General features: G+C 41.4%; 1 protein-coding gene across 2 annotated transcripts; it reads left to right on the forward strand.

The window, feature by feature from the left end:
• Window positions 1-4,309: 4,309 nt before the first annotated feature.
• On the forward strand, window positions 4,310-7,569 carry LOC121777066. Of its 2 annotated transcripts, none has more exons than XM_042174199.1 (2): window positions 4,310-4,610; window positions 4,726-7,569. In XM_042174199.1, the coding sequence occupies exon 2, from the start codon at window positions 6,163-6,165 to the stop codon at window positions 7,132-7,134; it is 972 nt and encodes a 323-aa protein (XP_042030133.1). In that variant the 5' UTR covers window positions 4,310-4,610; window positions 4,726-6,162; the 3' UTR covers window positions 7,135-7,569. The 2 variants fall into 2 exon arrangements, with proteins under 2 accessions (XP_042030133.1, XP_042030132.1); XM_042174198.1 differs by having other exon boundaries at window positions 4,310-4,449.
• The last annotated feature ends 5,969 nt before the right edge of the window (window positions 7,570-13,538 follow it).

A 13,538-nucleotide genomic window follows, 5' to 3' on the forward strand; every position in this document is an offset into this window, starting at 1 on the left:
GCAGTTTGGTTGGGGCGTCTCACTCTCGTACCGACCCCCGCTGTAGGGGCTGTGACTCGATGAGGACGCCTCCTTCCTAGGAGGAGCATAGGGTGGCGGTCCATCACGAGCATCAACCAGTGCTTCCAAGAGGACCTTCACAAAACCATGCATGTCTCCTTGCATGCTGTAGTCAGGGAGCTTATGCCAGATGTATGACCGTGAAGCCTCGTCGACCCACCTATTCCAAGGCGCCGGTAGTCCATCAATCAACCTCTTAATCCCCTCATAGTGCCTCACTCCACAGCCATGAGCATCCCGCCATATTGTCAAGTAATCGGCGACATAGGATATCAAAGGGCCCTCTCGTCCCTCTCGAACCCGCGATACATTTCCACCGCCCGCAATCCATTCTTGACGTACCTCCCCCTTAGCGGTGCGTGGATCATGATCGCCATCTACATGAAAGTAAGTCCCCTTAGCAACCAGTCGCAGAAAAAGAAACAAAGCAAGGTAGAAAAGATAAAACACGTAGAGAACGCCATACGTGCTACCGTGCATATACCTGTCGATTTCCATAAGGAAAAGTTATAACAATTCTTTTTCTTTTTAGGTTATCATCTAAGGATAGATGTTTCGTACTTTAGAACGTGGTACTTTTACTATTTCGTCTATCCTTCAATCTAACGCAATTGCTCCTCACAAGGTTATCCTTGCCTCGTCATTTCATCATTCCTTGGAATTCGCACCTTTCTGCGCCCCATTCGCTCTTTCACATCGAACATGCTTCATTTCAAACTTTTGCCTTCTTTCGTGTTGAGCGCAGTGAGACTGAGTGTTGAGCTTTAAACGGATACTCTTTTAGTATAGCGAAACGAGTCTAGACTAGATTGAATAAATGACTCTCGGTCCAGAACGGAAGGAAAAATTGCTCTGATACCATTCTGTCACGGCCGCACTTCCTAAGGATAGGAAGCACGGGAAATCGTGACTAGTGGGAGAATTAAGAAGCGGGGAAGAAGGGGGAATAATACAATTCAAGGCAATACAACTTAACAATCAAAGATGAAATTCCATTTAAATTAACCAACGTTTCCAAACCGAAGTTTGCATAATGAGATAACAGAGTTTAGCAATAAAGAAAATAACAGAGTTTCTTAAGACATCGAATAGCGGAAGCAATTTGAGAGTTTAGCTACTACTATGTATGAAGACATAATAGTAACCGGACCAGTTCTTGAATCATCACTCAACATCCTCCGCCTCCCGACCTCGCTCAACCTGCACATAGAGAAAACATATGCAGGGGCTGAGTACTTGATGCACCCAGAGAACTCATGCCCAAAAACATTCATCGTTAAGATATGTCAAGCCATCAAAGAGTGAATCCCGGGTTTTACTTTCAAAGGCCGAGAAACACTAAAGTTCATTTCCTTAAAAAGTGTCCGTGCGGACTAACATCATCCTCCATCATATACCATATCTGAACCATCATGTGAAACGAGACTGTGGCCACAATCTCGATCACTGGACCGGCCGACCTAAGGGACGGCTCACGATCCCCATCAGTGCACTAGTCTAAGTAGGGCGTAGACCCTAGTTAGACCCGAATTCGTTAACCATCAAAGTCTAGTAGAGTTTTATTCTAGTAGACAATCAGATAGGCAGTTTCAAAACATAAACACGGCATGACATACTTTTTGAAACCATCCTTATTACACCATAACATATCAATTTAAAATAAACGTTAAAGAATAAAGCCCACCTCAAAAGCTTAGGATTTCCGTAAAATTCCTCGTTCCGACTTTTAGTGTGCGTGTGAACCACCTTTTCGGAAAATACATAAAATTCATATAAATTTTCGGTAACGACGATATTTAGAATGCATGCACTCTAATTAAAATCTTTTAATTCTCTTTCTCGATTTTCGTGCATTTTCGATTATTCGGCGGCCGCCCAAGGCGTCGCGTGAGACGCCGGTCGGCCGCTTACGCTCGTTCTTTCCTTCGTTAGCTCCTCGTATTTTCGTAATTATTCATACTTAGGTAAATTATTCATTCTTCAAAAAGTCTTCCGGGAATTAATTAAATAATTCGCCACAATTAAATTTTTATTACCGGCCCAAGAGATTAAGCTTAGCCCACCTTATTCCTCCAAAAAATTAATTAGGAAACCCCTCAATTAAAAGAAGAGCCCAAAACTCAACTTAATCTTCCAATCTATTATTAAAAGGGGCCCAACCACAAAAATTAAACCAAGGCCCAACTAAAAAAAAGTACATGGCCCAAATCTCTCTCTATCTTCTTCCTCTCTCTCTTTCCTTTTTTCTCTCTCCCCGTCTCCTCCCCTCACTGCCGTCTGCCCTTCGACGAAGCCCCGCCGCCGTCGCCCTCTCTCCGGCTCGACGCCATCGACGGGGTCGTCGCCACTGCACCGTCGTCGAGAAGTCGACGCCTTCAGCCGGTCGCCGTTGTCCATTCCAGTCGAGCCGCTGCTGCTGGAGTCGCCGATCGCTGCCGCCGCCGGATAGCACAGCTACTGTCGCCGGCTGCGGCTCCGTCGCCGTCGGTCGTCGCGCCTGGAGCGGAGACAAACCCAGCCACAGGACAGCCACCCTCCGGCTATCGCCGAGATGTCCAGTCGCCAGACAGGAACCCCGCAGCTCCGAACACGCCCGAAACCACCCCGAAACCTCCCGAAACACGCATTTTCATTAAAAAGTTAAGTTCTTTCATAGTTTCGGTTACATACGGCGATCGTTTGGTTGATTCTTAGTGGTTTGTTATTTGTTTTGGTTATGGAACAAGAAGGTATAAAAACATATATGCAAAGCTAAAATAAACTCATGCTTTGGTAGGAATGGATTATACCTCCAAAATGGTTGAAAATGGTGGAAGAATACACAAGATGGTGGTTCAAGCTTCCTCCTTCCCTCTCGGCACTCTCTATCGCCGCTTCTCCTTCTCTCTTCTCTTTGATTTCTTTGTTGTGTAATGTGAAGTGTTTAGGGAATGGTTTAAACATGTAATGGTTGTCTCTTGAGTTGTGGAAGTAATGGGGGAAGATAGAGGGGTGGAAGAATGGAGAGTCTCCTCCATGAAGGAGGAAACCGTCGGTCACCTTGTGAGGAAGAGGAAGAAGAAAAGCTTTTGGGCTTGGAAATAATTAAATCCTATGTTGTTGGGCTCAATTAAATATATTTTGGTTTGGGCTCAATTTAAATTGGAAGCCCAAGTTAGAATAATACTATTACTTGGTGGATTAAAAGAGTGATTAGGATCCAAATTATTTTGTAATTAATTGGACTCTAATTTATTTAGAAAAAGTCCAAAATAAATTCATACTTTATATTTTTTGTATTTTTCCTTCGTTAATTAAAATTCACAGGTCTTTATTTTATTTTGTTACCTTGTTCTTCATAACCAAAAATTAAAGTACGTTTAACGGCATCAATTTATATTTGGTGTTATCCCAAATATAATATCCCTTCGACCATTTCTTGATTTACGCTCATCGTTATCCAAAAACATATATTCCTTTCCATATAAATTCATTTGTCTTGCTAAGAATAGCAATTTCATCGTCATTCTTTCAACGAGACCTTCAACATGTCTCCCAACGTTCACAATTAAACAATTAAGCACGTTCCTTTTTCACATTTAACACAAACCATAATTTTTTTCCCATATCACATTTATCGAGAAGCATAGCATCTCTGAATAATTTTATCAATTATTTCGTTACATAACATTAATTTTTTACTTAAGGTACGGGTGTTACAATTATGATTAATTTTTATAATTTGGGTTTAATTATATTTTTCATGTCAAAATTTATTTTCACAATCAGTTATTTTTTAAGTCTGTGACAATTATTTTTAATATACTATAAGCATAATTAGTTGAGAAAGTAAAATTTGTAAATGAAAAGTATTACTGTTAAATCCAAATTACAAATTAATCATAAAAAATTATTTTAATTAAGAAAATAATATCTTCTTTATTGAACTACTCAAAGTAAAAAATAATTTGAACATTAGAGTTAAATTATGTTTAATCTTTCAACATTTGTTCATTTTCATATAGTTATAAATAACACACCGCACAACACTGAATATAATTTCACTTATTGCCTTAAATTTAATTTATGAGTAAAAAACCCCATATAAATAATAAAATTAAAATGATTATTTGGTGTATAAAAAGAACAATATTAGCCTGATGGAATAAAATGCAGAAACGACGTCGTGGTTTGGCTCATGACCTCCACTCCTACTTAAATAGCACTAGCAGACACAGCTTCTTCTCTTCTTCTTCGGATATTCTTGAGAGAGACTGACAGCTCAGAAAACAAAATGCGTTTGATCCATCACTTTGCAATTCACACCATTTTGTGAGGGCCCTGGTTGCAATCACAAATTATCATCATAAATGCAATGAGGAGGTGGAGAGGAATAAGCCACGTCGACAAGTGAGTGTAATTGTCTAATATGAGCTGGCGGGATTGAGCTGACTCAGTGAGAGGGTGCAGCTATAAATAGGGCAAAGGGCAGTAGTTAGGAGTCATGAAAATTGTGTGTTGTGTGCGCTGAGCGCTTGGGCTAGGATCGTAGATCCGATGCATTTACCTTGGTTACTTCTTCTATCTTGTTTATCGTTATCAATTCCTATTGTATCGTCATTTCTTATCGGTTGATTATCACTTCAATATCATTCAATTTCTGCATTTTGTCTTTGTAAATTGCAGTTTTGGTATGCTCTTTGATTGTGGTGTGAAGTGTGGGAGAAGTGTTGCATTTCCAGCTGACATTGAGCTGAAATCGCAACAAGTGGTATCAGAGCTGTTCATCCTCGGACATAATGGCGGCGCGAGCTACGGAGGTGAAATCGTAGGGCGATGGAGGCTGAGAGGCGAATTGGGGAAAGGTTGATTGAGCTGGTCCAACGGCAGGAGAATATCAATGCTCGATGTGACGAGATGTTGAAGGCAATCACGGCTATTAAAGATCGATTATAGGGGAGCAGTGGGGCAACTGCCATGGTAGATGTTGAATCCAACCGTGAATCACTTGTGGAAGAAGATGATCCGATTGTTCAATTGCGGAGTCTAAAACATGTATCACATGTTCGAAGTTATATCGACTACATTAAACTCTAAGGTTGGTATACAAGAGGATCAAGCATTGAGTTTATTTTTGTCGGGGTTAGTAGATGAAATACGGGTACCGGTTTGTTTGTTTAAACCATAAACATTAGATGAGGCTTATGCCCTATCTAAGCTTCAAGAGCTTACATTAACTGGTGTATTTTGGTGTGACTGCGAGGAGAGTAATCCTCGGAGAAATGAGAAATTGGATGTGAACTCTAAGGTCGAAGGACTTAATTATGAGTTTGATGAGTCCAGCGAGTTTGCAGATACAATGGAGACTGATAAGGAAGTTTCTGAAGGGGTTTCAAGTGGTTCGGATGAGGGTGGTGATGGCCTTGTCGATTTTGGCAATTCTTTGAATTTTTTCTTGCATTGTTTTGTTGACGTGAAGGCTGGGAAGAGGCTCAATCATGACAAGATGAAGGAAACTGAATTAGGGCAATATGTTGCTGATTTGTCAGAGTATAATACCTTTTCACAAGAAAATAAACTCAAGGAAGCTGAATGTGTGCCAAGTGTTCGACAAATTGCCACAGTGAAGGATATTGCTGTCACTTTGAATGTGGTGAGTAATTTGACGAGGCGGCCAGTTCGCTTTCCTAAACCCTTGGTGAAGATGAAGTTCATGGTTCAACATGATGAAGAGATGGGTGGTGAGGACAACGCGCAATGGGTATCGATTAAGGCAGGGGAGGACCGAATTTATGTGGTAATCTTGAAGGAGTTAGGTTGGTCATGTGATGGAGATTATGGTGCTTATGCTCTCTCTAATCTTCAAGAGCTTACAGTGACCGGTGTTCTAGGCTGTGATCGTGATACACAAAGTAGTTTTGTGAGAATGGAAGAATGGGAAAATGATATATATGAAATGAATTAGGAATTGCTAAGGATAGTGTTGATGATCTAACTGTCCACTGGAAGACATTGCCAAATTTGAGAGATGATTATAGGGAGTTGGTGCAATTTGGGCAGAGAATTGGTGGATTTTTCACAAGTAGTGTGTATGGAAAGTCTGGGACTCCACAAGTCCGAGATATGTCAATTTGTTTTGATGTCGGGAGGTTTTTGAAGGTGACATGGGAACTCGTTACAGATGAAAGGGTGGATACTTTCAAGTTTGCGGATGACATGAGCAAGGCTTATCTCTTGAGTTTATGCGATGATAGCAACAACAAACAGTGGCTGGATGGAAGCTGCAAAGAATGCCCTGTGACTGTCTCTAAGGTTGAGGATGTTGTTGTTGTGGCTGCAACAGTTGTAGAGGGAAAGGAGATTGTTGTTATGGTTGTTGTTCGGGTTGGAATAGCGAGGGTTGTTAAGGAGACTCGAATAGTGATTATTGCCGTGGCGGATGAGAAAACTGCTCGAAATGGTACCATACATTGGTTGTATTATGTTCCTATACCTACTATAAGGATGAAACTTTTGCAAATTATAGCTAATAGGGTCTTCGACGGTGGTGGCATGGATGGACCATTCATATGTGTGATTTACATGGGGATCTTTTGTTATATGCTACTCCACACTCCAAATGTAGCTTGTATAAGTTCGCAATCGTGCAACGATGCAACATGGCATCGGCTGGTGCTTCGGAGGAATTCACAGACAAGATCAGCACTCGATGTTCATTGTTCCTTGAGGACAAGGAATTTTATGGGGGGAGTATTGGTAGCAACTAACTGGAAGATGCATTGGGAATCTTATGGGGAGAGTATGGCTGTGGAGGGGGAGCCGATTATGCCTGTGAAGGATGCTCTTGTAATTTATGAAAAGGAGTTTGGCAATTCTAGGAATTTTTTATTGCAATTTGGTGTTGATGCAAGGGCTGGGGAGAGGCTATATCATGGCAAGGTGAATGGAATTGAATATGTGCAGTACATTGTTGCATTTTCATATTACATAACTTGTTCACAAGCAAAGGAGCTGACTGCCATTTTGAGTGTGATAAGGAATTTGAACCGGTTTTCAGTTAGATTTCCTAAGCCAATGGTGAAGATGAAGTTATAATTATTTTCGTTATGGGAGTTGTTGAGAGAAGCCGATATGTTGGGGGTTTTGAAGAGAAAAGTTGTCTGCCAAGGTGCTCATGCTTGGAGTTTGGAGCAAGGACTTCTAGTGATGGAGTTGATGACATTCAACTTCTCAATGCTGGCCATTGATCACTTTAGTTATTCTGCTGATGAGATTAAGCACTGGGACTTGTCTCTGTATTCCTTGAGGACAAGGAATCTTAAGGGGATGGATAGTTGCAATCACAAATTATCATCATAAATGCAATGAGCAAGCTGAGGTGGAGAGGAATAAGCCACGTCGACAAGTGAGTGTAATTGTCTAATATGAGCTGACTCAGTGAGAGTGTGCAGCTATAAATAGCTTGGGCTAGGATCGTAGATCCGATGCATTTACCTTGGTTACTTCTTCTATCTTATTTATCGTTATCAATTCCTATTGTTTCGTCATTTCTTATCGGTAGATTATCACTTCAATATCATTCAATTTCTGCATTTTGTCTTGTAAATTGCTGTTTTGGTGTGCTTTTTGGTTGTGGTGTGAAGTGTGGGAGAAGTGTTGCATTTCCAGCTGAGATTGAGCTGAAATCGCAACAGCCCTTTTCAACTTATTAGCATTTCAAATTTGATGTTCATTGCACCAACTTTATCAATTATCAATTAGCATTTCAATTTTGATGTTCATTGCACCAACTTTATCAATTATCAATTAGCATTTCAATTTTGATGTTCGTCATACCATCTTCTTTCCTGTTGTTGCTATTCTTGCGTGTTTTGGAGCTTTTACCATTTTTCCCTTCGGTGTGTTCTTGGTTTTGAGTTGGTTTTGGTGTGCTTTGTTGATGATTTTGTTTAGTTAATTGGGCTTCTGTTTGATTAAGAATCATTTATTTTAGGTTTCTTATTTAATTCCTGGGTGTGTTTCTGATCTTGGTTTATTTGACTGTTTCAGCGAAGGGAGTTTATGAAAAGTTTAGTTTGTTGAATTTGCTTGTCATGAACTGATTGTTGGTAATTTATGTGTGGAAAAATTATGAATATTTGTTGGTTCGATTAAAGAGTTATGTCATACTTTGTTTTCAACTTTGCCCTGGCTGATGATAATCAGAATTGTTTTCTGAATTAAGTAGAGAACATTTTTCATTTATACATTCCTCTTATGTTTGATTTCGATTTACCTTTTTTTTATAACTTATTTGGATGTCGTACAACCGTTACACAGATACACATGTGTGTGTTGTGTGGATACAGATTAGTCGTTTTTCTGGTGGGTTTACACAAATAAACATTTTTTTGTGTTGCGTCGATACATAGTTGGTTTTTGGTGTGGTTACATAGATATACATTTGTGGTGTTCTGTGAGTACAAATTAGTCAGTTATTTGGTGGGGTTACATAGATACACATTAGTCGGTTTTTTGGTGGGGTAACATAGATACAACTTTGTTCTGTACTTCCATTGCGTGGATAAAATTGGGGTTAAATAGTTACACATTTGTCATGATGCATTAACTCATTTGTTGTGTTGCATGTATACAGATTAGACGTTCATCTTTTGGACGTGGATAGACATCGGTCGTGGTGCATAAATGCACATTTGACGTGTTTTGCAGATACGGAGAGATGTTTTTTTGTGAACGACTTAAATAATCTATGCAACATGACAAATGAGTGCCTCCCAAACAAAAGAAGGAACGAATAATCTCTCTCTTTGCAACACGACAAATGTGTTAAGTGTTGGCAATTGAAACTAATAATATAACATATAACTGTCTCACATCGGTGTTAAGAGAAAACTGAAACTAGTATATAAGTCTCATGGGCCCCTCCTCCTATCACCAATTGGTTTTAGGATGGAACCCATCAGAGCAGGAGGCTCGAGTTGCCCGTTGGCTCAGAAAAATTTCATCATAGCCTGATATACCAATCCCGACCTGTTTTTTCGGCCTAGATCAAACCCATCTCGGCCTTCTTCGACCTAAACCAAACCAGAAATATCTCACCCTGCAAATTGAAACCATGTCAGACACAGAGGATGTCAAACCCGATCCAGAGCAATCGGGGAAACTGAAACACAGCAAGAATGTCACCGTGGCATTCAAGCTCAATGGAAAGAACTACCCGTTATGGTCAAGACTTATGAAGAATCAACGGGCTGTGGATCAATATCGATCGTTGCCAGAAACAGCCCGTCACTTGCTGCGATAAGGGAGTAAATCAGTACATAACACATTCAAACGAAAAACAATTGTTCAAGTTTCTGACCGGACTAAATCGGGAGTATGATTCCATCAAGCGAGAGATCCTCAAAGAAGACCCCTACCCATCAGTCGAGGCGGCTTATGGATGGGTGAAGACGGAGGCGGCTCGACGAAATATCATGCCACCGGCGTCGTCTTCCCTAATCGAAGCCGTCGGCAATTACGCCGGAGACACATCATCTGGGGGAATTGGGAGCGGACTCTCGGCCCAGAATCAATGCGCGTCACCGCGACAAGGACCACCGCGACCCGCAGCCACCAGCCGACCAGGGAATCGCCAAGACACGTCAAAACTCTGGTGTTCACACTGTGGCCGGCAAAAGCACACGTATGAGACGTGCTTCAAGAGGTTGGGGTACCTGGAGTGGTGGGAAGAGAGGCAGAAGGTGAGAGCACCTCAATCTCAGGCTAAATTAGCCGTGGGAGTGAACGAAGACGGAGTACCGAAGCAAATCGGTGCCAGAATTAATGGAGGAAATGGAGGACAAGGGCCGACAATGAACTTGGAACTCCAACCCGGCGGTGGCAACATACGGGGGGCAGGCAATTTCACCGGACGAACAGCGGCGACGGGAGGATCGGACAGAATGGGTGGCGGCGCGGATGGAGGTAAAGGGTTTGGTTATATGCCAAACCCTAGTTATTTTGGCAAATTAAATCCTCTACCACATTATTTTGGCAAATTAAATCCTCCACCACATGATTTTCGATTATTACAGCATGCACCCTATAAAAAAGATATTCCACCGAGAAGATAGGGAAGAAAAACAGATATGGGGTTGCCAACTTCGTGCAAGGAAATCTATCTAAAATGGCAAGGGCTTTTGCGGCTGCATTATATGAAGAAGAAGAGATCCCACAAACAGCCAAAGAAGCAATGAGACATAAGCACTGGAGAGAGGCAATGCTCACTGAAATGAAGAATTTGACGAAGAATAACACGTGGGTGAAAGGCGAGCTGCCTGAAGGTGCGAGAACTGTCGGATGACGATGGATGTTCACAATCAAGAGAAGACCGGACGGAACGATAGACAGATATAAAGCTCGACTCGTGGCAAAGGGATATACTCAGACGTATGGCGTCGATTATGCTGAAACATTCTCCCCTGTAGCCAAGATTAACACTGTGAGAGTACTGTTTTCCATCGCCACGAACAAGGATTGGCCACTTCATCAGTTTGACGTGACTAATGCCTTCCTCCACGGAGAATTACCTAAACCTGTATTTATGGACCCCCCTCCTGGGTTTACTCAAGAATTCCAGAATGGTGAAGTCTGCCAATTGAAAAAGACACTTTACGGCTTGAAGCAGTCACCACGAGCCTGGTTCGGAAGGTTCACTGAAGTGATGAAGAAATATGGGTACAAGCAGAGCAATTCAGACCACACTCTGTTCCTTAAGAAGAAAGAGGGTAAAATCACGTGTCTGATTATATATGTAGACGACATGATTATTATAGGAGACGATGAAGGGGAGATTAACGAACTAAGAAAGAACTTGTTCAGAGAATTTGAGATGAAGGATTTGGGATTGCTCAAGTACTTTCTGGGAATAGAGGTGCTACGGTCAAAAATGGGAATCTTCATCAACCAAAGGAAGTATATATTGGACCTATTAGCGGAAGTTGGGATGATAGATTGCAAGCCAGCAGATACCCCCATAGTTCAAAACCATGGGTAATGTTGAAGGAAGGTGCAAGACAGACAGACAGGGGGAGGTACCAGAGGTTAGTCGGAAAGCTGATCTACTTATCACACACAAGGCCAGACATAGCCTATGCAGTGGGAGTAGTAAGCCAGTTCATGCACGCACCCCAAGAAGAGCATTGGGATGCAGTATTGCGAATAGTTCGATACTTGAAGGGAACAATTGAACACAGACTTATGTTTGAGAAACACGGTCATATGGAAGTTCATGGTTTCACTGATGCTGATTGGGCTGGCAACCCAAATGACAGAAAATCAACTGCCGGCTACTTCACCTTTGTGAGAGGAAATCTTGTGACGTGGAGAAGTAAGAAGCAAAAGGTGGTAGCGCTGTCCAATGCAGAGGCAGAATTCCGAGGAATCAAGAGTGGACTAATGGAGATATTATGGCTAAGGAAGCTCATGACAGAGCTGGATCTACGACCTGTACAACCATGTAGGTTGTTTTGTGATAACAAGGCGACGATCAGCATATCCGAAAATCCAGTTCAACATAATCGAACCAAGCATGTGGAAGTTGATAGGCACTTCATCAAAGAGAACATTGAAGTTAAGGTGGTGGAGATGCCTTATGTCAAATCTGAAGATCAATTGGCGGATATTCTTACCAAAGCTGTGAACTCCAAGTCATTCCAAGGAGTATTGAGTAAGTTGAGTATCGGAAATCCCGTCACTTAACTTGAGGGGGAGTGTAGGAAAGAAATCAGGAGCATTACAAGGAACTGATATGGAGAATATTTACCTAAGATAGAACACAATAAATGTAAATTAGGTTTACCTTTTATGTATCCTTGTGTAGCCTATATAATTGTAGGATCTCTTTACATTCACATATTGAACCAGAATTATATTCATCCCCGTTTTCTACATTAAGTCATGGTTGTATTGTATTTATGAATCTGTTTGACGTCTATTAGTTTTGTCCCAACATCAATTTGTGAAATTTAATGCGATCTAACCCCGGTTACTGTAATTCAGAATAAATTTGAATAGCTTCAGGTTGCTGCCATGTTCAATTCATCATTTATTGCTTAAACTTGTTGGAATTATCAATTTGATAACTACTTAGTTATCAAGTTGATTAAGTTAGAAGCTTCTTAAGTACTTAGTTGTCAATTTGATAACCAACTTAGTTATCAATTTGATAACTATCTCTTAAGTAGTAAAATAAAAAATGATCACCACTTATCTTTCCTAAGCCTATATATATGTGTGGGGTTGAAGGAGAGATCATAACAAGATCAAGATCACAATTCTCTAAACTAGTTCTCTCATTTAGCCATTTAGGAGCATAGTCTCCTCAATTCTCGAAACTCCGAAAGTTCGCCGGTGCCTAGAGAGTTTGAGGTGCTTCTACTCTCTAGGACGAAGTCGTTTTATCTTTGGGGACACTACGCCAATCCGTGAGCACTAGCCGAGGCGTAATTTGTCTTGCGGAAAGAGGGCTTTCCTCGACTCGACTTATAGTTAGTACTGTAATTTTCTATTTTCGTTGTAATTTCCGTTTCAGTTGTATTTGTATTGCTTTTCGGTTGTAATAGTTAGAGTACTGCCTGTAAACGGCTCGGGAATTTTCTCAATTTTATCCAACAGTCGCAAGACAAATTAGTCGTACTCTAGGTGATGTCGGCCGAAGTTACGATGGACGGAAACCATGGAGCTGGAGGAAACGAACACCAACAAAATGGATCTACTTTTGCTGTTGCCAAAACATCGGTGTTGACACCTGTTTCGACCTCGAGGGTGATGCCTCAGGCCGATAAGCCAGAGAAATTTAAGGGCTCTGAATTTAAACGTTGGCAACAAAAGATGTTGTTCTACCTAACTACGTTAGGTGTTGCCAACTTCCTCACAGAAGATGCGCCAGTCGTATCTGAGGAAGAGACGGACTTCCATGTCCGGAACGCCTATGATGTTTGGCATCAAGGCGATTTCTTGTGCAAGAATTACGTCCTGAACTGCTTAGATGATAGTCTTTATTCTATCTTCGCAGGGACTAAGACCTCAAAAGAATTGTGGGAGGCTCTTGACAAGAAGTACCGCGTCGAGGACGCCGGTACAAAAAAGTATGTAGTTGCAAAATTTTTGGACTACAAGATGGTGGACTCTCGTTCAGTGGTGGCGCAAGCCGAAGAGCTGCAAATCATAATCCATGATGTCCACGCTGAAGGAATGGTCTTACCAGATCAGTTCATTGTTGCGGCAATGATTGAGAAACTTCCTCCGTGCTGGACAGATTTTAAAAATTATCTGAAGCACAAACGGAAGGAGATGAAGCCTGAAGACCTGATTGTTCGTCTTCGTGTCGAAGAGGACAACAGGCGCTATCATCAGAAGCCGGGAAGCTCGGAAGACTCAAAGGCAAATCTGATAGAGCGAGGAAGATCCTCAAAACGTCCCCGCCCGAATGAGAAAGATAAAGGGAAAGGGAAGGC

The sequence above is a fragment of the Salvia splendens genome, chromosome 18 (genome assembly GCF_004379255.2).
Source record: "Salvia splendens isolate huo1 chromosome 18, SspV2, whole genome shotgun sequence".
Lineage (NCBI taxonomy): Eukaryota > Viridiplantae > Streptophyta > Magnoliopsida > Lamiales > Lamiaceae > Salvia > Salvia splendens.